General features: G+C 43.6%; 1 protein-coding gene across 2 annotated transcripts; it reads left to right on the forward strand.

Moving 5' to 3' along the window:
* Window positions 1-11,546: 11,546 nt before the first annotated feature.
* Window positions 11,547-22,242, forward strand: TRIM45 (tripartite motif containing 45). Of its 2 annotated transcripts, none has more exons than XM_030824771.1 (6): window positions 11,547-12,616; window positions 14,581-15,314; window positions 16,600-16,729; window positions 17,661-17,775; window positions 19,851-19,977; window positions 20,881-22,242. In XM_030824771.1, exons 1-6 carry the CDS (start codon window positions 12,129-12,131, stop codon window positions 21,027-21,029), a joined length of 1,743 nt encoding a protein of 580 aa, XP_030680631.1. In that variant the 5' UTR covers window positions 11,547-12,128; the 3' UTR covers window positions 21,030-22,242. The 2 variants fall into 2 exon arrangements, with proteins under 2 accessions (XP_030680631.1, XP_030680632.1); XM_030824772.1 differs by having other exon boundaries at window positions 11,574-12,616; window positions 14,581-15,260.
* Window positions 22,243-22,611: the final 369 nt, after the last annotated feature.

Here is a 22,611-nt window from a genome sequence, read left to right on the forward strand (position 1 = left end):
TAACATAAAGAAGGAATAAATCAGAATATAATAGAATGAACTCCTATTACAATTAGTTTTTAGAAATAATATTAATATAGTAATCACATATAAATGTAAAGTAAGATAAGTTGTAAATTTTCTAACAAAAAACTGCTTGATTTTGCTGTGAACCTAAAACTGCTCTAAAAATAAAGTCTATGCCTTAAAAACTATAAAAATAAAAATATATCATATATTATCATTTCAACATGCAATTAATATAAAACATTATTAACGAGATATTTTACATTCTTTTTTCCATAATGAATCTTCCAAAACCAGTGTGCATTTTCCACTTACAGCATTATCTTAATTTGGACCAACTACATTTCAAGTCCTCATATTGGACAACACAGGTCTAGAGCAATGGCAATACCAAAGGTGGCTTGGAGGGACTTTACCCACCTCGATTCTTCCTACCTCACAATCTCTATCAGCATTGCTCCAGGCCACACTAGATGCATATATGAAAAAGTGCTTTACTCTGCAAAGGCAGCTTCCAAACAAGTCTCTGAGCCTTCTTTCCACCCAGAGTGTTGCCTCTCAGCTCCTCAAACACAGAGATTCACCTGGCACCCCCCCAGTCCGGTGCTCCAGACAGTACTGTTCCAAAGATTTTCCTGATGGGATTCTGTCTAAAAGAGGGGCACGGAACACGGAAGAATAGAAGAGCTTTATTACTTCAGAATTTCCTGAAGACATCATATACTCCTCATTAATAATAGGAGAAGGAACTTTCAGGTCCTGAACACTGTGCAAAAAAGTGAAAAATTTATTAAAATGCAGTGCAGATTTAAATGCTATCTAGAAAATAGGTACTTAAGAAAAAAACAGTTGCTGTCAATATAGAAATAAATACCTAGGCTTTGCCCTAGTTGATGGGGATTGTTTATATTTCCTTGCATCTAGGAACATTTTTTTTTTATATTTCCTAGCAACATTCCTGGAACTAGTGTATAGACTTCTCTGTATGCCATGATATATTATAACCTACTCATCCTCTAAATATTATTATCACGATGTGGGCACACTTTAGCTCAGAAAAGTTAGTTGTCATTTGAATTAGAAAAGGCACTACATTAAATCATAGTCTGCCCTTATATATTCATCATTTTCAGGTTTTATCACGCAGAGAAGTGAGGAAAAAAAGGCATTTATTTGCTTACAATTTTCAACAGCTCTTCCAAAAGAAGGGAAAGAAAGATAAAAAGTGGACGGACTATAAAATAAAAAGAGACACAGTCTCACAGAATTCTGCAAAGAAAACTGCATGGCATGAGATGGAATGCACACGTTTAAGTTTAATTTATAGTCACAAAATTATTATTTATTGCCTAACTCCCACCTGAGTCCTTTGGAACAAAGGAGGAAATATTAAATATTTAAAAATTAGGGCTGGGCATGGTGGCTCATGCCTGTAATCGCAGCACTTTGGGAGGTTGAGGCAGGTGGATCACCTGAGGTCAGGAATTCGAGAGCAGCCTGACCAACATGGCAAAACCCTGTCTCTACTAAAAACGCAAAAATTAGCCAGGTGTGGTGGTGTGCGCCTGTAGTCCCAGCTACTTGGGAGGCTGAGACAAGAGAATTGCTTGAACTTGGCAGAGGTTGCAGTGAGCCAAGATTGCGCCACTGCACTCCAGCCTGGGCAACAGTGTGAGACTCCATCTCTAAATAAATAAATAAATAAATTTAAATAACATTGGTAAAATGTTATATGGCGTATATAATCTTATGTGGCATTTTTTAAATTAAGAGGTCTTCATGGAAACTTCAAAATATTTTCCATCTTTACATCAAAACCTTTATAAATTATCTAATATTTTAATATAATTTAATAATATGACATGATATCTGGTATTTCCTTTAAAAACCCCCAGCAGAGAAAACATCATAAAAGTTGGGGAAGTATATTAAACAAGAGTGACAGAATGCTGTAACTGGTGAAATTGAGTGAGGGGTACTTAGGGGTTATTTATACTTTTCCCTATGCTTGTGTATATCATATATCTGAAGTTTCCCGAATAAAAAAGTTTAAAAATTATTGATGATAAATTTTAAAATATGTGGGTATTTTTAATTAAAAAAAAATATTAACCGGTTGTCTCTGACTCAAGGCCTGGCATGGGAGATTTACTATTTACTTATATCCTTGTAAATTGTTTGCATGTTTTTATCAGATACATTATTTACTCAAGAAAAAGTATGTATATATATGTATGTATACACACACATACCATACACACACACACACACACACACACACCAGTATTTTGGTACTGTACTTACTTCCTGAGGATACGGGTTATGCATTTAACTTCTCAGTTGCTTGCCCTTAGGTAAACTGGGTAAGTTCTGAGCATTCTTATGGAAGAATAACATTTAAATGGGTAATGCATTTGAAAATATCCAGCACAGTGTCTGGCATAATACTGGCGTTCACTTAGTGCTGGTTTAAATGATATTAAATATGTGGAGAAACTAGATTTAATATAGGAGGCAGGCCTACCCCTAATATTTGAGTGGCCATGAGCAAGAGGACAAACAGGGGTATCCAGCCCATGGCCTGTTCTCATCTTTCTCCATCCTACCAGAAGCACTTGCATATGTGTGTGGACACTCCAACAGGCTTGATCAAGTTCCACCATCCCCAAAAGCTGTCCTTTGACCACTCCTGAGGCCTAAGTGTGTGCACACTTACCCTGCAGTCTACAACTGCATGGGCCTGGGAGTGGGCTTCTGGCTATTTGTCAAAGAATTTCGGGCTTGTAGGTGGCTGGAACCTAGTCTGAAGGAGGTGAGGGTGGGGTGGTGAGGGGAGACATGTACTCTTGGAATTCCTTGGCCCATGGGAAGAGGTGTGGCTGGAGAAGGGCCAGGGGGGTTCTTTCAAAGCAAAGGGTCCAGGGTAAGTGCCACAGGCATCTGAATCTAAAAGCAGTACTGATTCAAGACAAAGTATTATATTGAACCACTCAATGGAGTGGGAGTCAGAAGACAAGGATTCTTGCCCTAATTCTGCCAGTAATGTCATACGTGACCTTAAATCAGTGTCTTTACCTTGCCGCACCTCAATTTTCTCATATATTCATTTAATAAATATTTATTGAGCTCCAACTATGAGCCAGACATCCAACTAGACACTAAGGATATACAGAAAACTCAACAGATTGCCCTCATTGACATAGCATTCTGACAGTGAGCAAGATAACTGGGGCAACCATATTCCCAACAAAGGGCCCCTTCTAAACCAAAACTTTCCATTCAAAATCAATCTTTAAAGTTGTCATGTTTAATAAGTACAAGTAATGAAAGAATCCTAAAAGGAAAAAAGTGTTAAATTATAATGCAATATTATCAAGAGCCTTTTATGATCAATTCTCTAACACAGCAGCATGAGCACTGTACTAATTTTAATCACAAGCATTATTGCCAAATGCAGCACGAAATTCAATCTCTAAAATGTGCCATTTTCTTACTATTGTTACTCATTTTACTTATGAATATTTTATATGGAAGATAAATTTATGAAAAATAATAAATCACAACACATTTATCCACATTTAAAAAATAAAATACATTAACAGAAAGTAGCAGGTAATTTTTAAAACATGTATTTCAAACAACATTAATAATGAGCTCTGTTATGTAATAAACATAAACAAGGGAGTTCAGAGAAACAGATGAATAAAGTGTAAATAGTCTAAGAACCGCTTATATTTATACCAGACCAACTAAGATTGGATGCAGCTTCCTGTCCTGACTACATCAACTACAGATTGTTTGGGGTCATGACAGACAATTGATCAGACAACTAGGAGTCAATTGAGAAGAGCTAAGGAGTCTGTCTTGGATAAAACAGTACAGAATTTTTTTCTAAAAGGATAGTCGTTAATAATGGAACTGATATCTTGTGTACTTCTACTTTGACCTAAAAGCAGTTATACAAGGAGAGTTCCAAAGCTCACATTATTCTAGCTGTTTGCTTCTTACCTTCTCAAAGTTGAAGAGTTGCCCATTTTCACAAAATGTCAGTGATAAGGGACTATTCATACTTGTTAGATCTCACAACTAGAGTCCTCTCGGGTACAGTGAACTTTTAGATAAAAATAAAAACGGCCAGCATGCAGTGTGCCCTGGAGTCTATGCAACCTAGCCCTCCCTTCTCTGTCCGTCTTGGTTCAAAATAAACAAAATAGAACAAAGGAAACTGAGTTTTATTCATAGTATAGCGTTTTTATTGAGCTGTTTCCACTAGATGGCACTAAAGATTCTGTGTTTTAGGAATCAGGCCCTTTTAAAAAAGAAAATCAGAAGACAAAAATGATCTGTCTGAAATAAACAATAAATTTCTCCAGTCATCTGTCCTAACGATCAGTTTCTTAGAAATGAAACATGAATCTTGGCCATTTATTCACTATCAAACATTTATTAAACCATATTAAGTTTCAGACACTGTGCCCAGTATTAAGGATGCAGAAACAGGACAAGGTCCCTTGTCCTTAAGAGTTCCCGGTGTGGAAGAGGAGGGGAACAGTGAGAACAGAGGGCTGAATCAGATAAGCGAGTAGAAAATTGAAATGCAGAATGTTAAAGAGTTGATAGAGATCATCACAGAGTACCATGGGTAACACACAGAGGGACACCTAATGAAGACTTGCTGAATGGAGGATTCCTAAAGAAGTTGATGTCTAAACTGAGCTTTGAAGAATGGGTTGGAATTCATTACGCAAAGAAGAGTGGGCAGGGTGTCCGAAGCAGAATAAGTAGTAGCTTGTATAATCATAAAAGAAGGCTGAAGCCCAGTGTGCATGCTTGGGTTTGGATGGGGCAGTGCAAGAAATGAGGTTGACTGGGCTGGCAGAGGCAGGGTCATGGGAAACCATATATACATATGAGATTATATATATCACTCTAAGACATATGGAGTTTTATCCTGAAGGCACCTCCTACTCCTCTCCCCCTAGTTCATTCTGATTTTGTCACACTGGCCTCCTCACTGTTGCTCAAACATGAGTAGGCACACTCCTCTCTCAGCAAGCACTAACTCTTCCCTCATCTGAAATACCTTTTCCCCATGGGTCCCTCCTTCACCTTCAAGTATTTGCTCAAATATCACCTTCCCAATGATACTTATCCTGACCACTCCAGTTATATTGCAACACCCTCATCCTGCACTGGATGCTCCTCACTCTGCTTAATGTTTCTCCATAGCATTCTACATTCTAACATACTGTATAGTTTCTGCAGTTATTATATTTATTCTCTTTTGTTTTGTTTTGTTTTGAGACAGAGTCTCGCTTTGTCACCCAAGCTGGAGTACAGTGGTATGATCTCCGCTCACTGCAGCCTCCATCTCCCAGGCTCAAGTGATTCTCCTGCCTCAGCATCCCAAGTAGCTGGGATTACAAACGTGCACCACCATGCCCAGCTAATTTTTGTATTTTTAGTAGAGACGGGGTTTCGCCATGTTGGCCAGTGACCTCAAGTGATTCGCCCACCTCAGTCTCCCAAAGTGCTGGGATTACAGGCATGAGCCACTGTGCCCAGCATATTTATTGTTTATTGGCTGCTTTCCCCTACTAGAAGGTAAGTTCCATGAACGCATGAATTTTTACTTGTTTTAACAATACATCTCTGCTGCCTGGCACATAGTCAAAAGTCCTTGCTGTCAAGGAACTTATTATTTTAGTAGGGAGTAAGCTGTGAAGACATTTGGGAAAATCATATTCCAGGTACTCAAAGGATATTAAATGAGTAAACAAAGGCATGGAAGAGCTACCAAAGAGCATGATCAAACTTGAATTGCAGAGAGATCACTAACAGGATTATAGAGAATGAATTGAAAACAGGGAGTGAATTCAGAGATATGATGGAGGTAATAATACAGTAAAAAGAGCCCCCATGTAACGAGTGGGCTCACGCTTTATAAATCACCTCCAAATCCCACATCAATCAAGGGAGGATGAAAAGGAAGAAGAAGAAGGAGAAGGAGGAGAAGGAGAAGGAGGAGAAAGAGAAGGAGAAGGAGAAGGAGAAGAAGAAGAGGAAGAGGAAGAGGAAGGGGAAGGGGAAGAAGGGGAAGAGGAAGAGGAAGAGGAGAAGGAGGAGGAGGAGGAAGACAAGGAACAGGAAGAAGCAGCCACCAGCGTGGTAGCTCATGCCTGTAATCCCAGCACTTTGGGAGGCCAAGGCAGGTGGATCACCAGAGGTTGGGAGTTCAAGACCACCCTGACCAACATAGTGAAACCCCGTCTCTGCTAAAATTACAAAATTAACTAGGCACGGTGGCACATGCCTGTAATCCCAGCTACTTGGGAGGCTGAGGCAGGAGAATCTCTAGAACCTGGGAGGCAGAGGTTGCAGTGAGCTGAAATTGCGCCATTGCACTCCAGCCTAGGCGACAAGAGCAAAATTCCGTCTCAAAAAAAAAAAAAAAGAGGGAGGGCTAAGGACCTTGGGAACTAGCAACATTTCAGAGCCAAGTGGAAGAAGCAGTGTCCTGTAGAGAAAAAGAGAAGTGGTCAGAGTGGCAGGAGGTAGAAGAAAAATCAAGAATAGCATACGGCAACTGAGGAAGAAGAAAGTTTCAAGAAGAAAGTTGTCAGTGTCAGACCAGGCGCAGTGGCTAATGCCTATAATCTGAGCACTTTGGAAGGCTAAGTCTGGAGGATCACTTGAGCCCAGGAGTTCAAGACTAGCCTGGGCAACATGGTGAGACCTCATTGCTACAAAAATAAAAATATTAGCTGGGCATAGTGGCACACACATATAATCCCAGCTACTTGGGAAGCTAAGGTGGGAGGATCGCTTGAGTGCAGGAGATTGAGGCTGCAGTTAGCTGTGATCACACCACTGCACTGCAGCCTGGGCAATAGAGTGAGACCCTGTCTCAAACAAGAAAAACAAACAGAAACAAAAAACTGTCAGTGTTAAAAGCTATAGTGAATTCAGTTAGTTAAAAACTGAAAAGTATCCAATGGATTTAGCAAATATGAAGTTATTGGTAACTTTGGCAAAGGCAAGTTCAGAGGAATGGTGAGAGCAAATGCCAGATTGTGCTGTGTTTAGGAGTAAAATGCAAGGAGAAGAGATGCAAATGTAGACTATTCTTGTCAAGCACCTTGGCTATAAAGAAGTAGAGAGAGATTGGGAGCTAGAGAGGGGCATATGGTAGAAGGAGAGACTAAAGCATGGACATGAGCAGAAAGAAAGATCCACTAGAAAGAAGATAAAGGCAGAAGAGAGAGAGGAGGCAGGCAGGGCTGAACTTCAGAGCACAGGTCCCAGGAGAAAGGAGTCTCCTTCCTTTGAAGGAAAGAAGGAAGGATGGCGACAGAGAGAAATAGAATGGTGAAAGATAAGTCTGACAGAACTCTCTGGTCCCTTTCCATATATCCACTCAATGTCTGAGGTATTGATCAAGCAAAGTGCCCAAACCAGGCTTGCCTGATTTCCTGATGGGTCATTCTCCCTTCCTGGCTTTCTTGCCTTCAGTATCTTCCCTGTCTTGGGCAAACGGGTGGGCTGAAACTCTTGTAGACACTTTCATGAACCCTGGTCACTTTCATCAGTCCTGTTCCTCTAATCCCATGACTATTGCTTCCCCAGACAGATGAAGCAATGTGTGAGCATGGAAGAAGACACCGAACTAATTCTGAGAAAGGAGCATCCTTAACAAATCCTCTCTCATCCTGTGATGTCACTCCATATCACTTATGGTCTGCACTATCCATAAAACTCTTGGTTGAAGGTGGTCCTGTTTGTCCTCCCATTACTTGAGATCACCATTCTCTCATTCATCAATAACAGGTCTTTATTAAATGACTACTGTCTAAGTTGCCAAGATTTTCCATTTTAACAGAGAGAGTATACGTGTATGTGATATATATAGTGTGTAAATATATACACATATATAAATATATACACATGTATACATATACACACATAATAAAAACAATACCACAAGGTAGCACAAGCTGCAAAGTGAATAATATAGGCAAAACAGCTATTAGGCTTGAATCTGGAGCCTTGAAATAAGAGAAAGTTTGAAGTAGGCCTTTCATAGAAGGAAGGGTAGGTTTAAATAATAAAGGAAGGAGAATGTTGCCGACAACTTGGCAAAGACCAAGAAACGTGCTTGGCATTGTTTAGGGAATAACTAAACAAGCAGTTTTATGAATCTGTTGAGGAATCCAGACATTATCCTACAAAAATGGGGAGCTACTGAAAGTTTTAGAATGAAGACTGACTTGTATCATGTTTTTACATGTTTTTACAATTAATTTGGAAGAACTGTGTAGATAAAATAAATAAAGGGCAGGGATAATTCAGACACTATTGTGATACTTAAGGTGAGGGTGATAAAGAGCTATAGCATCTTAAAAAATGTATGCAGTGAGGTGTTGGCAGTGGGGATGGAAAGAAATTGGTGTCTGCCTGGATACGGAACAAGAGAAAGGAGGCCAGCAGCACTATAAGGTTTCATGCAGGAGGGAAAGGAGAATGATGATACTCTGGAGAGAATCAAATAGGAAAATTCAGAGAGTGCAGTTCAGTGAGCAAAGAAGTTCAGTGAAGTTTAAGCTATGTGGGACTTGGTGATAGGAATATATTTGAGTGCAGATTTAGAAATCTATGTCAAAAGCTCAGGGGAGACATCAGTACTGGAAGCGTTGGTCTGGGAATCATCCACATATGAGGAAATGTAGATGCAAAGGTAGGAGATAAAGTGGAGGAAGGGGAACTACTGAGGATTGAGGGTGTGAGAAGCAGCCCAAGAGATAGAAGGTTAGGAGAGCAGAGTATTTCAGAAGTCAAGGAGGAGGCAAGTTTTAAGGATGAGGAAGGACAAAAAATGGTAAATACTAAAGAGATTGCCTATTGAGAAAAGGCCAGAAATATGGTCACACATGATCTACAAGAAAGTCTCAATAGGAAAGAGGGGAGGAATAAATGGGTGGTGATGGTTATAAAAAGATGATGAAAGCAGACAGTGAGACCACTCTTTTGAGAAATATAGCGGCGAGAACCACCACCGTTGATACATTGAAGGGGAGCTAGATCAAAAGACGATTTGCTTCCCCTTTCAGGACTTCATCAGAACTCTTGGCAGAAAAACTGACTGACCGAAACATAGGAATAAGGTTTTGAGGAAGCAGGAGAGGTTGGGATAAAAAACAAAGATCTTGAGGAACTAATCTTGGCACTAAAGAATGGCAGTCAGGAGAGGTACGAGAGGAGGTGTGAGGAATCGTGGATTTTTTAAGTAGAAAGGCGAGGCAGTTCTTCAGACAGCCTTGTTTTTCTCATCAATGGAAGGGATTAGCTGCAGCATGTGTGAGAGATTTGATGCTTAAGGAACTGAGAAAGGAAAGGTAGAGGTGGCCAGGCGCGGTGGCTCACGCCTGTAATCCCAGCACTTTGGGAGGCCAAAGTGGGTGGATCACCTGAGGTCAGGAGTTCGCGAGGAGCCTGCCCAACATGGTGAAATCCAGTCTCTACTAAAAATACAAAAAATTAGCCAGGTGTGGTGGTGCATGCCTGTAATTCCAGCTACCTGGGAGGTTGAGGCAGGAGAATCGCTTGAACCCTGGAGGTGGAGGTTGCAGTGCGCCGAGATCCTGCCATTGCATTCCAGCCTAGGCAACAAGAGCAAAACTCAATCTCAAAAAAAAAAAAAAAAAAAAAAGGGAAAGGTAGAGGTAGCCCAGATATAATCTTAGACATGGCATCATAAGGTTGTGCTCAAGTTCCAGATATGTTAACTTGGGCTGGCCATCCAAGAGCTGGCAAGACCTCTTTGAGGCCATTTCCTTACAATATTGTTAAAGGTTAAATGAGATACTGCTAAATGAGATATTGCACGTGTAAATTATAAAGCACTTCTCAAACAAGAGAAGCTTGAAACTACTACCACAAGAAATGTGATACAGCATGAACAAGAGATGAAGCACAGCCAAGCAGCAGGGAGGGTAAAGGTGAAGTTCAAAGCAAGAATATATAGCAAACCGAAGTCCACACAGTTTTTGTGACTTCCTCCAGCCTACTGGAGAGGCGAATGCAGATTTTGAGAGTAGATGCAAGAAGGACAAGAGGCTGAAAAAACTCTAGGTAAGGACTATTTAAAAATCTTTGGAGATATGCTTAACATTTGGAAATTACTTGCACATTTTATATAAAGGTGGACTTTGACTCATTGGCGTGTTATATTTTGGAAATAGCCAAACATTTCATTTTTATATTTTACAGTGGCTTTTTTTTTTTTTTTTTTTTCAAATTTTGGGGTTAACTTTTTTTCAGATTCCATACTTCTAAAAGCTTAGGCTCCAGACACTATGCCTATAGCATGAAACGGATAATGAAGGAATCAGTGATACAGCCGCCCACTGGGTCCACATTAAGTAGGGAAGGTCATGAACAAAGAAAGCAGTGAGGGCCCAGTAGACAGGCTGACGCAGCTGGAGATAAGAACAGGTGGAGGGGAAGGGAGCAGCTGTTTCCATTTTTGGAATTTTGGAGAATCAGGAGACGCCTAGTAAGGCCAGAGAAGGCGGCCGTGTAATTATAAAGTTATAGGGGTCGGACGTGTTCATCTTCCCAATTAGTTTTGAGCCCACAAAGGGCTTGTCCCTCATTGCCACCGTCCATTGTCCCATTGTGACCAGGCAGGAGCCCTCGGTGATTGATAAAAACAGCGGGTCCAACTCGCTCAGCTCGTTTCTGTTACACAGGACTGTGGAATCCTGGGTGACATTCAACTCCTTAGGTCATCTGCACTCTCCTCGCACGAGGAAACAAAGCCTTCCTGAGCCCGACAAGGAGGGTGGCCCTCCCCAGTCCGGCCGAAGTAAGCCCTCCATTCGAGACCTCGGCTCCACAGTCTCCCGAATCGGTCCCCGAAACGCGAGCCTGAGATGCCCTTATCCCCGAAAAATACCCAAAGCTGGGGGAGCTGCGGGACTGCTTGTACCCAGCACGCTAAGCCTGAGGGCCCTGTGAGCTACAGTAAGCGCCTGAGGACAGATGGGAGCCTCGCAGCCTCACTCCCGCGTGGAGGAGAAAGGTCTGGCGCCCCCGAGCGGCCGAGGCCTCGGGAGCCCGAAAAACGTCTCCCACTCCCAGCGCAGAGCCAACTGACAGTGCCATCCACCAATGGGAGAGCCCAGTCTGCGTTCGTGGGACCAGTCCGAGGGCAGAAACAGGGCCGTCCCGGCGCCAAATCAGCGTGGCTTTTTAAGAGGTCCTCAGGCCTCTCTGGTCACCATAGAGCTAGAGGGACAGTCCCTGCGAAACGGTGACGCTGACTACACTATGCTGCTCGCTCCGAGCCTTGGCCTTTTCCTCCCGCCGCACTCTAAGCCCTTCTGCCGCCCTGCCAACGGCCTTGTCAGGTCCCGCCCCCCGCGTGAGTGGACTGGCGAAGATGTGAAATTGCCAAAGCTTATTGGATGCTTAGTGGCGTCACTCTGGAGGGCGGCGGGGCCCGGAGCGGTGAGGGCCGCCCCTCTCGGACGGTGATTGGACTCGCCGGAGTAGACCGGGCTGGGATTGGTGTGAGGAGGGGCGAGAGCCCGCGGGCGTCCCGGTCCGAGGCGCGGGGGAGGCGGTGGCCACCGAGAAGCCCGCCGGCGGCTTGCAATTCCCTCGCCCGGCGCGCGCCTTTCGCAGAGGGAAGGAGCAAGAGGGCCCCCTACCTCATCGTGCGCGGGCGGGGTCGGCGCTTGTCGCGTGTGGGGCGCAGTGGGGCGGGCGGCGGGTGGCAGTGGAGGGAGCGAGAGGTGCAGGGGTGACTTTGTTGGCAGCAGGACTAGCTGGAGAGCTAGACCTGGAAGCGCATCCGGGAAGGACTTGCGGGGCAGAGGAGGGCGTGGGCGTATCTGGTATGGGATGCAGTGGAAAGGAGGGGGCCCTCCTGAGTAGATCTGTGGGTGATTCCTTCGAGGAAGCCTCGTCTTCCCGTCTGCCCTTTTATTTGTCAGCGAGGGAGTCTCCATGGTCTCTGCCCAAGTTCTGGAAACTTTCTTTTTGGGTGGGCTTAATCACCTACTACTACATCGTAGAACTGCCCAGGGCCCTTTCTGATATTGGTCACAAACGTAGGGAGTATGTCAGAAAACAGAAAGCCGCTGCTGGGCTTTGTAAGCAAACTCCCTAGTGGGACTGCACTTGGGAACTCAGGCAAGACTCACTGCCCCTTGTGCTTGGGGCTTTTCAAAGCCCCCAGGCTCTTGCCTTGTTTGCATACAGTTTGCACCACGTGTCTGGAGCAGCTGGAGCCCTTCTCAGTAGTGGACATCCGAGGGGGAGACTCTGACACAAGCTCTGAGGGGTCAATATTCCAGGAACTCAAGCCACGAAGTCTGCAGTCGCAGATCGGCATCCTTTGTCCGGTATGTGATGCTCAAGTGGACCTGCCCATGGGTGGAGTGAAGGCTTTAACCATAGACCACCTGGCCGTGAATGATGTGATGCTGGAGAGCCTGCGTGGGGAAGGCCAGGGCCTGGTGTGTGACCTGTGCAACGACAGGGAAGTAGAGAAGAGGTGTCAGACCTGCAAAGCCAACCTCTGCCACTTCTGCTGCCAGGCTCATAGGTAAAGATGGGACACTCCACCAGGTGTAGCTTAAGAGCAGATTACAAAGAGGTGTCAAGACAAATCCCTCCGTGAGCAGCTGAAAAGCAAAGCCTTCTCAGATACCGTGGAAGGTCAAAGAGGAATATAACAATGCAATAGCAAATACTCCAGTACAACAGTTAACCCGGTCAGCCTAATATAGTACCTGTAGCAATAGCAATAGAGGTTTGCATAATCCCTTTCAATTTACAAAGTGCAGCTACAGTTTCCTTCAATCATCAATCATTCGTGTAGTGAATAATTGTACTGGGTGCTGGAGAAACAGGAGGATGAATATAATAGCACAGATCCTGTTCTTGATCTCCTTTGATCTTGCAACTCTTACAGAAAAGCAGGCCCTGTTTTCACCCACATTTATTAATTGGGGAAACAATCTCAGCAATATCATGTGATCTGCCAAGGTCTTACAGTTGGTAAGTTTGTAACAGAACTGAGTATTAAATCCAGATCATTTTGACTACATTCCACTAACCTATGCTACGCTCCTAGAATAGGTGATGATGATTGGCTGGACCTCAGCTTTTGCTTTGTACCTTAGAGTTACTCTGGAGCTTGGTGAGGTGGGCTGGTAGGTGTTAACTGGGGTGCAGACTATGTCTTTTATGGCATTTGGTGAATAGTTTGTCAGATGGATCACTTTTGTCCCTTCTTACTCTACCTTACCCCATCCTAGGACACCAGAATATAAAATGACCACAGTTTTAGGATTAGCCTAAAATAGATTTCGGGTTCTACTTCCATTTGTTTTCTGGCCACACTAACAGAACAAGTTTGTAGACTTCACTCTATTTTTAACTTGTAATTATGTGATACTCCCTGCGACTGTCTTGCTGCCAGCCAAACCAGCTGACCCTATTTTCTCTGCAGCCACTCTTCTGGTGCCAGAATAGGCATATAAGATTCAAATTGATATAATGCTAATGGAGGAACTCTGAACAGTCACCATGTTTTCCTAAGGATTTCCCTGCATCTCTAGAGGGCTACTATAGGAAAGAAATTAGAAAGAGAGCTTTGATTCTACTAACCATTGGTTTCACACTTTCTTTTCTCTCTTTTTTTTTTTTTTTTTTTTTTTTTTTGAGATGGAGTCTGGCTCTAGTCGCCCAGGCTGGAGGAGTGTAATGACGCAATGTCTGCTCACTGCGACCTCCTCCTCCTAGGTTCAAGCGATTCTCCTGCCTCAGCCTCCGCAGTAGCTGGGATTACAGGCACATGCCACCACACCTGGCTAATTTTTTGTATTTTTAGTAGAGACGGGGTTTCACCATGTTGGCCAGGCTGGTCTCAAACTCCTGACCTCAGTTGATCCACCCACCTCAGCCTCCCAAAATGCTGGGATTACAGGCGTGAGCCACCGCGCCCTGCCGGTTTCACGCTTTCTAACAATGTTGACGATGTCTCTTGAAAAAAATTCTAGCCTGCTGATTTGGGTGATACAGGTCAACAGAAATGCTTCACCAAAATCTTAGATGCAAGCTAGATGAGTCTTGGTGTCTGCTTTTTAATTGCTTGGACTTTATTGCTGTGTTATCTGGCATGGTTTCTGTTTCTTGGTGCTAGTTTTCTGCCATGCCCTCACTGCTAACTTACCTTAGGAAGCTGACTGTGACTCTTGTCTAAACTCTTTGGGAAAGTTCTAGCATGCAGTCATAGTCTTGCAACCTTCTGCATAGGCATGTAGCCAGCCAGAGCCCTAGTCTGTTCACACGTTATTCTATACAACAGCTCTTTCAGGTAGGTTTTGTCCCCACTGTACAGATGAGAAACTGGAATCAGAGAGGATCATGCAATTAGAGATTAGAGCAAGGAATTGAAATCAAGTTTGTTTAACTTCAGAGCCTATGCTCCTAAAATCTTTCTGCCCAACTATTCCCAACAAATTTGTCCCCTTATTTCCTGTTATTGACTCTGTTTGCCCCTAGGCGGCAGAAGAAAACGACTTACCACACCATAGTGGACCTAAAAGACTTGAAAGGCTACAGCCGGATTGGGAAGCCCATCATGTGTCCTCTTCACCCTGCAGAGGAACTGAGGCTGTTCTGTGAGTTCTGTGACCGGCCCGTGTGCCGGGATTGCGTGGTGGGGGAGCATCGGGAACACCCCTGCGACTTCACCAGCAATGTCATCCACAAGCATGGGGACTCTGTGCGGGAGCTCCTCAAAGGTACTCAGCCCCACGTGGAGGCCCTGGAGGAAGCCCTGGCTCAGATCAACATAATGAACAGTGCCCTCCAGAAACGAGTGGAGGCAGTGGCAGCTGATGTCCGGACATTCTCGGAGGGCTACATTAAGGCCATTGAGGAGCATCGGGACAAGCTGCTGAAGCAGCTGGAAGACATACGGGCCCAGAAGGAAAATTCCCTGCAGCTGCGGAAGGCCCAGCTGGAACAGTTACTGGCAGACATGCGGACTGGAGTGGAGTTCACCGAGCACCTGCTGACCAGCGGCTCAGACTTGGAGATCCTCATCACCAAGGGGGTGGTAGTAGAACGGCTCAGGAAGCTGAACAAAGTTCAATATAGCGCCCGTCCTGGAGTAAATGATAAGATACGCTTCTGTCCTCAGGAGAAAGCAGGCCAGTGCCATGGCTATGAAATTTATGGTACCATTAATACCAAAGAGGTTGATCCAGCCAAATGTGTCTTACAAGGAGAAGGTAGGAAGGCATTTCCCATTGACATTGAGAGGGCAGTGGACAGAGAGAAGGTGTGTGAAGATTGTTGGCTTATTCTGCTAGGAAGCACACCCTACTGACCAGGTTACCAAAGGTGGGGAAATAAACTGATATGAAAGACAGTGACCCTCACCTTTGCCCTTTCTGGTTTGTTCTGGTTAGGGTACAGTTAATACAGGAGTGAGGCTTGACCCTTTTCCAGTTCAGAGAAGTAGTAATGGCTGAGAAACACACAGATCATGTTTTGTTTCTATCAGATGGCAGAACAGAGACATGCCCATTGGAGGTAACAGCAGTGACTAGGGCCAGGTGAAATTCTGCCTGCTCAGAGAGGAGCATGGCAGGCCCTGGATTCCTAGATCAAGTTCTGAAGGGAGTTTCAGAGGAATGAGGAAGACGACATTACGGTTTCCTTTCCTTTAGGCCCTTTTTGGTTCACATCAACCTTACTGGCATTTAAAAGGATATGGTAGGTGTTTCATTTAATTGGGGGAAAAATGGTTTCTTTTAACGAGTGTTCCCTTTCTAATGGAAGCATGTTATTAAAACATATGTTTCACCTGTCAGTCCTGATAGGAAGATTGCATCTTAAGAGTCATCAGACTCTGACACCGGCATTCTTAACTGTTTGGAAGCCATAGATCTCTTTGAGAATGTTCTTTCCTACAGAAACACCCAGTAACTTGTGCATACAATTCTAGATTTTTAGACTCTTCATAAGCCTTTCCATAGACCTCATAGTAGTTCATGAACCCCAGGTTAAGAAACCGTTTCATCTGAATGCTGGAGTAGGGGCTATAGCTACTGGATATCCCCCCAATACCTTGGCATGAGCTACCAAGTTGCAGAGGATCTCAAAACGTGGAGGGTCGTGAGGCTGGTCAGCTGTACTCCCTGCCTAGCCCAGCAGGATCTGGAGCTTAGGGAGGGTGGTTTTGGGGTTACTATCCTCTCTCACAGGGTCTAGAGGTTTTCTTTAAATACCTCGGTCAGTCCTGAGTATTTTTAAAGCCTCCCAGGACTGAAGGTGAGGTCCAGGATCCTGTGTGGTCCAAAGCAGCTGCTAGCTGAGAGAACCAGGCTAACCAGGAAGGACTCCCAAGAGGCGTACTCTGGGAGGCAGAAGGAGAAGAGAAAAGCAAGGGAGCCAGGGTAGTTACAGTATACAGGAAAGTACAACCCTTTGTTCTGAAGAGAAAAAGCAAGATGGAGATGTAGTCACTGCAGTTTACATTTGAGGTGAGGACCGAGTGTTTATCTTTTTCAGACCTCCACAGAGCCCGGGAGAAACAGACAGCCTCTTTCACCCTGCTTTGTAAGGATGCTGCAGGAGAAATCATGGGCAGGGGAGGAGACAACGTTCAAGTTGCCATTGTCCCTAAAGATAAGAAAGACAGGTTTGTATGACACAATTAGGTGTCATGGATAACAGGCAGTGAGAAAACTGGAAACGTGAGGTCCTTTAAGATATTGGAGCTGGGCACAGTGGCTCACGCCTATAATCCCAGCACTTTGGGAAGTGGAGGCAGGAGATCGCTTAAGCCCAAGAGTTCAAGACCAGCCTGGGCAACATAGGGACACCCTGTCTCTACAAAATTTAAAAAAAAAAATTAGCCGGGAGTGGAGGCATATGCCTATAATCCCAGCTATTCAGGAGGCTGAGATGGGAGGATCCCTTGAGCCCAGGAGGTTGAGGTTGCAGTGAGCTGTGATTGTGCCAGTGCACTCCAGCCTGGGCAACAGAGCAAGACCCCAGGTCCAAAAAAAAAAAAAAAAAAAAAGATAATGGAGTGTAACTCAGTAGTCACGTCTTACCTCCCCATAATACTATGAAACGTTATGTGGCCAAATGTGTTTTCTTGTGTGGGTTTTGTATTCAATTCTCTCTCAAAGCTATGGTCTCCCCCTCAGATTGTTTTCATCTCAAGCTTTAGAATAAGTTGAAAAATATTCTGTGTTAGACTGAATGGTACCCTTTTCAAAATTCAGTCTCCCTTTGGTACTAAATTATGCCTGGAGCGTGTTTATATTTCTCTGGAATTGGAGAATGGAGGAGGGACAACAGAGCAAGAGGGTTCAACAGAAGCCTGTTGAAAAGGACACAATAATATATTCAAGGAATTTGTCTGAATATCAGACTAAATAGGAATTTATGCTGTTTACCTTCTGTTGTAAAATTAACTTCTGAAGCAAATGGAAGAAGCATCCTGTTTGGGGATATTTAACATTAGTACTGAATGGGATGGTGTAGAGTTTACATTCTAAAATAGTAGCAGCTGAAGCCGGCTTGTGGGAGTGAGTGGTGTTTTGACTCTTATCTCCATTCAGCCCAGTCAGAACAATGGTCCAGGATAACAAGGATGGGACATACTACATTTCCTATACCCCCAAGGAACCTGGCGTCTATACTGTGTGGGTCTGCATCAAAGAACAGCATGTGCAGGTAAGACTGGTGCACGTGCTTCCCTGAGCTCCCTGGGTTCTACTGTCTTAGGATCTGGAGACATTTCACATAGGATCAGCTATATAGAGAGATTGAATAGAATCCCCATGTCTTCTTCTTCACTTTAGAAACAGCCCAGATTTTGCTACTCTTATTCTTCCTGGAGGATGCTGTTGACCATAAGAACCCTGTATCCCTGTGTCACCTCCAGGCAGTTATGCTTATAGTTTATCATTCTCCCAGTCGGTTTCTTAGGATTCTTAATATGGAGAAGATGTCTTGACCACAGGGGGTGAGCTGCCAGCAGACAACCATGCATATTCAAAAAATATAATCTAGCTCAGGATTTTCCAGTTTTGTCCAGACTGTGTCTGGACATGAACACAGTTGAGAGGGTAATGCCCCCTCCTCACAATTGACTAGTCATCTATCTGCCTAACCATCTGCTCATGTAATTTTCTACTCTGTTTTACATATAGGTTTTTCTGTTACTATGGTTCCTATAAACAAACAAATATACCAAACAAGTTATGTTACCATGGTTTCTACAAACAAGTATAACACAAACAAGTAGAGCACTTCCTGCTTTAGAGAGAGTATGAGTTTTTAAAAATTGGGTGATACTAACAGGTCCAGCAGAATCTCTCTGCTGACACTGGAATAGTCAGAGGTTTCCCTCCACAGAAATCAACACTGACAGGGACAGTAAAATACCATATAGCATCATGATATATTAGGCTTATGATTTGTGCACCAAGGAACTCTCATATTTAATAGCCATTTATTGTTTACCTAATTATGGTATGTCAGGAACAGGTTAGGTGTTTTTACATATATTATTTCAATTGTCCTCAAAACCCTTCAGGCACAGGGATCAGTGTCCAATTAGACTGAGAGACCAAACTTGCATTAAAATACACAGCAAATGTAGCAAAATAGGAATTTGAACCCATTTCTTTGAATGCCAAGTTGTTTTTTAACTGGATTGTAAACTCTTTAAGATGGGAAATTTAACATCTGAAAGACTTCTAAGGTGCTAGGTTCTCTGTTTTGCGTTTTCACAATGTGGCTCTCACATAAGGATAGGCACATTGCAACTTATTAAATATTTAAATTGGGCATGATGGTGTGCACCTGTAGTCCCAGCTACTTGGGAGGATTGCCTGAGCCCAGGAGCTCAAGGCTGCAGTGAGCTATGGTTGTGCCAGTGCACTCCAACCTGGTGACAGAGTGAGATCTCATCTTTAAAAAAATAAATAAATATTTTTTGTTTAACATGGGATATAAATTAGAGAATGAAAGTTATCCTTAAAGGAAAGGGGGCAGATGGGAGAGTTACTAATTTGAGAATTATTAGCTGTACAAATTTTAACCTGTCTCCCTTCCATATGTCTTCACAGTCCCAGAATAAATGGGTGAGTAAACAGATAAGTCATGTCCAGGATGGAAGGAAAGAGGCTAGCTTGGTGTGTGAGAAGACGTACAAATTGGAGAAGGGACCACAGAATGTCCTACCTTTGTGGTTGCAGCATTCTACTTATTATACCTGAGGTTCCTTAAGAACTGAGATTGAGAATCCCAGAGAAAAATCAGTCTGAGATTACTAATGTATTGAATGACCTAGGCACTTATACTTCATACAAGGATAGAGGCAGAGTCCATTAAGAAAAGCTTCAGCTTACTGTGGCATGGGCTTCTGCTTTTGCTGCCATCTTGCCACAACAATCCCCAGCTAATACAGATGTCACTGAAAATGGAGCTGACTGTGTGAGTCCTGTCAGTGTCCAGCAGGTTCGGCTACGTGGAATAAATCAGTACCTACGTCTAGTACTTAGCATCTGCAGTGAAAAGCATGGTAGGAGGGCTGCACAGACCCTGTGATGCTTCCACTGCAGCTGTATCTGCCCCCTCTCAGCTGAGCAGGGTTCTTGTCCTCTAATCTCTTTCTTTCCTGTTGTCCTTGTTCGTCCAAGGACAGGCCCTGTGCCTCAGACTCTGTTTAGCACACAGTGATGCTCAGCACATCCTATTAACTCATAAGATGCTGTTCTTTGCTTTTGGTCTGAACACTGAAGGGCTCGCCATTCACTGTGACCGTGAGGAGAAAGCACCGCCCGCACCCAGGCGTGTTTCACTGCTGCACCTTCTGCTCCAGCGGGGGCCAGAAAACGGCTCGCTGTGCCTGTGGAGGCACCATGCCAGGTAAGAAAGCACTACCCTCTGGGCCTTTCTGCCAGCAGTGGGAATCAAGCGACGGGCCCTTCCCTACCACATAACCACTAGACATTTGGACTTAGGCTCTTTTTCTAGGAAGCACAGTCTGTGATTGTAGAGACACCACTGTTGTAAAAGTGTCACTTAAAGCTTCCTTGTTCTGAATTGAAATAGCAGACTTAAAAGCTCTCAGTTCTGTTAGTTTTGGGACAGCTCCTATGAGCCCTGTGCTTCTGTGTAGGATTGTCAGTTTGTCTGTCCCTTTCCAGTGGCCTGAGCAGTGTGAAAACTGTGGACCCATCTTATTCCTTTTAGAACCTTAAATAAATTCCAAATGAGGCATGGCTGGGGGAGTGGATGATTAAACCAATTGAACAAGGTCTGGGTCTTTCAGGGGGACAGAAAGGATAGGGAGTCAGTTTAGGTAAGGGATCTAATTACTTTTAAAAAAAATTGTTGTGTCCTTACTCTAATAATGGGCCATAAAATGGGCTTTTGCATCCTTCTGTATAAACACTTGAGGATCTACCTCTATTTTTTTTGTGTCCACCAACCTATCCTTTTTTATTTCAATGATTTTACAGTTAAAATCCAAACCAATTTATTTTACAGTTAATGTGCAAACTAGTTCGCCTCCTTCAGGTGGTAAGTTTTATCACTACAGCATTCTTAGAACTCCGGCTAACATGAGTTGATTTGCTGTGATCAATTTTCAGGGTCCTCCTGACTGCACAGCAGTCAGATAGCTTGTTCCTCTTGCCAAGATTTTCTTAGACATTTTCACTCCCATGAATCTGCATGTTGCCAGGAGGTCTAATTTCCATGATAATGGTAACTGCTGGACTCCACTCTAATGGTTGATTTTTGTCCTTTCCTCTTTGTCCCATGTAGGTGGGTACCTAGGCTGTGGCCATGGACACAAAGGCCACCCAGGTCGTCCCCATTGGTCATGCTGTGGAAAATTTAATGAGAAATCTGAATGCACATGGACAGGTGGGCAGAGCGCACCGAGGAGTCTACTTAGGACCGTGGCTCTCTGATGGGTTTGTGCTCAGCCTTTTAAAGCTGCAGGCACCACTTGAGATTTCCAGAGGACCCAGACCTTCGTTCATTCTAAAGAGACTGATAGAATTAAAAACAAAGTGCCTTATCTTGCACTGGAGTTCAAGTGCTCTTTTGTTAGTTACTCGCTGATTGTACTTGTGGATGGTTGAGCACAAAACACCACCTCTACATTTCTCTTAAAGGTAGGTTGGCAACGTTCTTTTTCTACCACAGGAGACTCCTTTTCATTTTGTACAGTATGGAGGTATCTATTCCACTGGAACTGAAGGGTCTAGGTAGTTTAGTTCCTTTCTGATATAACCTTTTTTTTTCTTTCTTTTTTTTTTAAAGACAGAGTCTCACTCTGTCACCCAGGCTGGAGTGCAGTGGCATGATCTTGGCTCACTGCAACCTCCGCCTCCCAGTTCAAATGATTCTCCTGCCTTGGCATCCCGAGTAGCTGGAATTACAGGTGCCCGCCCCCACGCCCAGCTAATTTTTGTGTTTTTAGTAGAGACGGGGTTTCACCGTGTTGGCCAGGCTGGTCTTGAACTCCTGACCTTGTGATCCACCTGCCTCGGCCTCCCAAAGTGCTGGGATTACAGGCGTGAGCCACCACACCTGGCCTATTATGACCTTTTTAATTTTTCTCTGAGCTACACATTATTTCGATATTTCCCCTAGAGATTAGAAACCTCCTTTCATCCTGTCCGCTTTTTGTTAGCATACTTTCAGAGGATTTACTGGTAACGTTTTGTGATCATGATAATGTGATCTTGTTTTGGTGGTGTCCCCCTCCTCTGTCTCTATGCCATGTCAGCCTTCTGCCCCAAAGCCTGGAAGATTACTCTTTGGTCAAGGGCATACAAATAGAAAGTTAATAAAGGGGAATGGTGTTGAAATAGAACCTCATACATTTATTACAGTTCTACTTATACAGAAAATCTAGACACCTTCATCCTTCTCACAGCTCTGTTTTTTAGTAGAGTAGTCTTCACTGTTATCTATATACCTAGAAAGTTAACTGGGAGCTTTGACTCTTACTGTGCCTTCACTCATAGTGTGCCTTCTTAGCTGCTGGAGAATTTGGGGAGAGGATGTACATAGCACTGGTGCCTCAGCCCTGCCAAGGTCTTCACTGTATATATTTTGTGTGTTCTTCTGAAACTCTTGATTTCTTATATAGCAATAAACTCAGCATGTATTAAATATAATTATTGAAATCTGCATTGTAAGATCCCTTAAGAAGTGGATGACTCATTTGGCGAATTGGGTCAGGCAAAGGAAGTGAAATAATTAGATGATGACTGTCAGATCATTGTGGAATACATTTCCTCCTTGAGGCTGACAGACATGGGCTACATTATACCCGTAAATACTAAGATGTTCTCTGCGTTCTCACCCTTTTCTGGAAACATTCCCTTCAGCCTCTTTCTGTAACCTAAATCTGATCTTCCCAAAACACATTCCTGCCTGTCACCCTCTCAAATTATTAGCTATTTGCTCTTCCTCACTCCTTCTGTCACTCAGCCCAGAAGTATATGTCCTTTTAGCTTATTACTGCTGCTTCGAGATGAG

Source organism: Nomascus leucogenys, chromosome 12, assembly GCF_006542625.1.
Source record: "Nomascus leucogenys isolate Asia chromosome 12, Asia_NLE_v1, whole genome shotgun sequence".
NCBI lineage: Eukaryota > Metazoa > Chordata > Mammalia > Primates > Hylobatidae > Nomascus > Nomascus leucogenys.

Excerpts from the sequence above, each read along its gene's own strand:
- TRIM45 (XM_030824771.1), top strand. The coding sequence starts at position 12,129 with ATGTCAGAAAACAGAAAGCCGCTGCTGGGCTTTGTAAGCAAACTCCCT. Across the intron at positions 15,315-16,599 it reads ATGTGTCTTACAAGGAGAAG|ACCTCCACAGAGCCCGGGAG; the intron begins GTAGGAAGGCAT and ends TATCTTTTTCAG. Across the intron at positions 17,776-19,850 it reads TCAAAGAACAGCATGTGCAG|GGCTCGCCATTCACTGTGAC; the intron begins GTAAGACTGGTG and ends TGAACACTGAAG.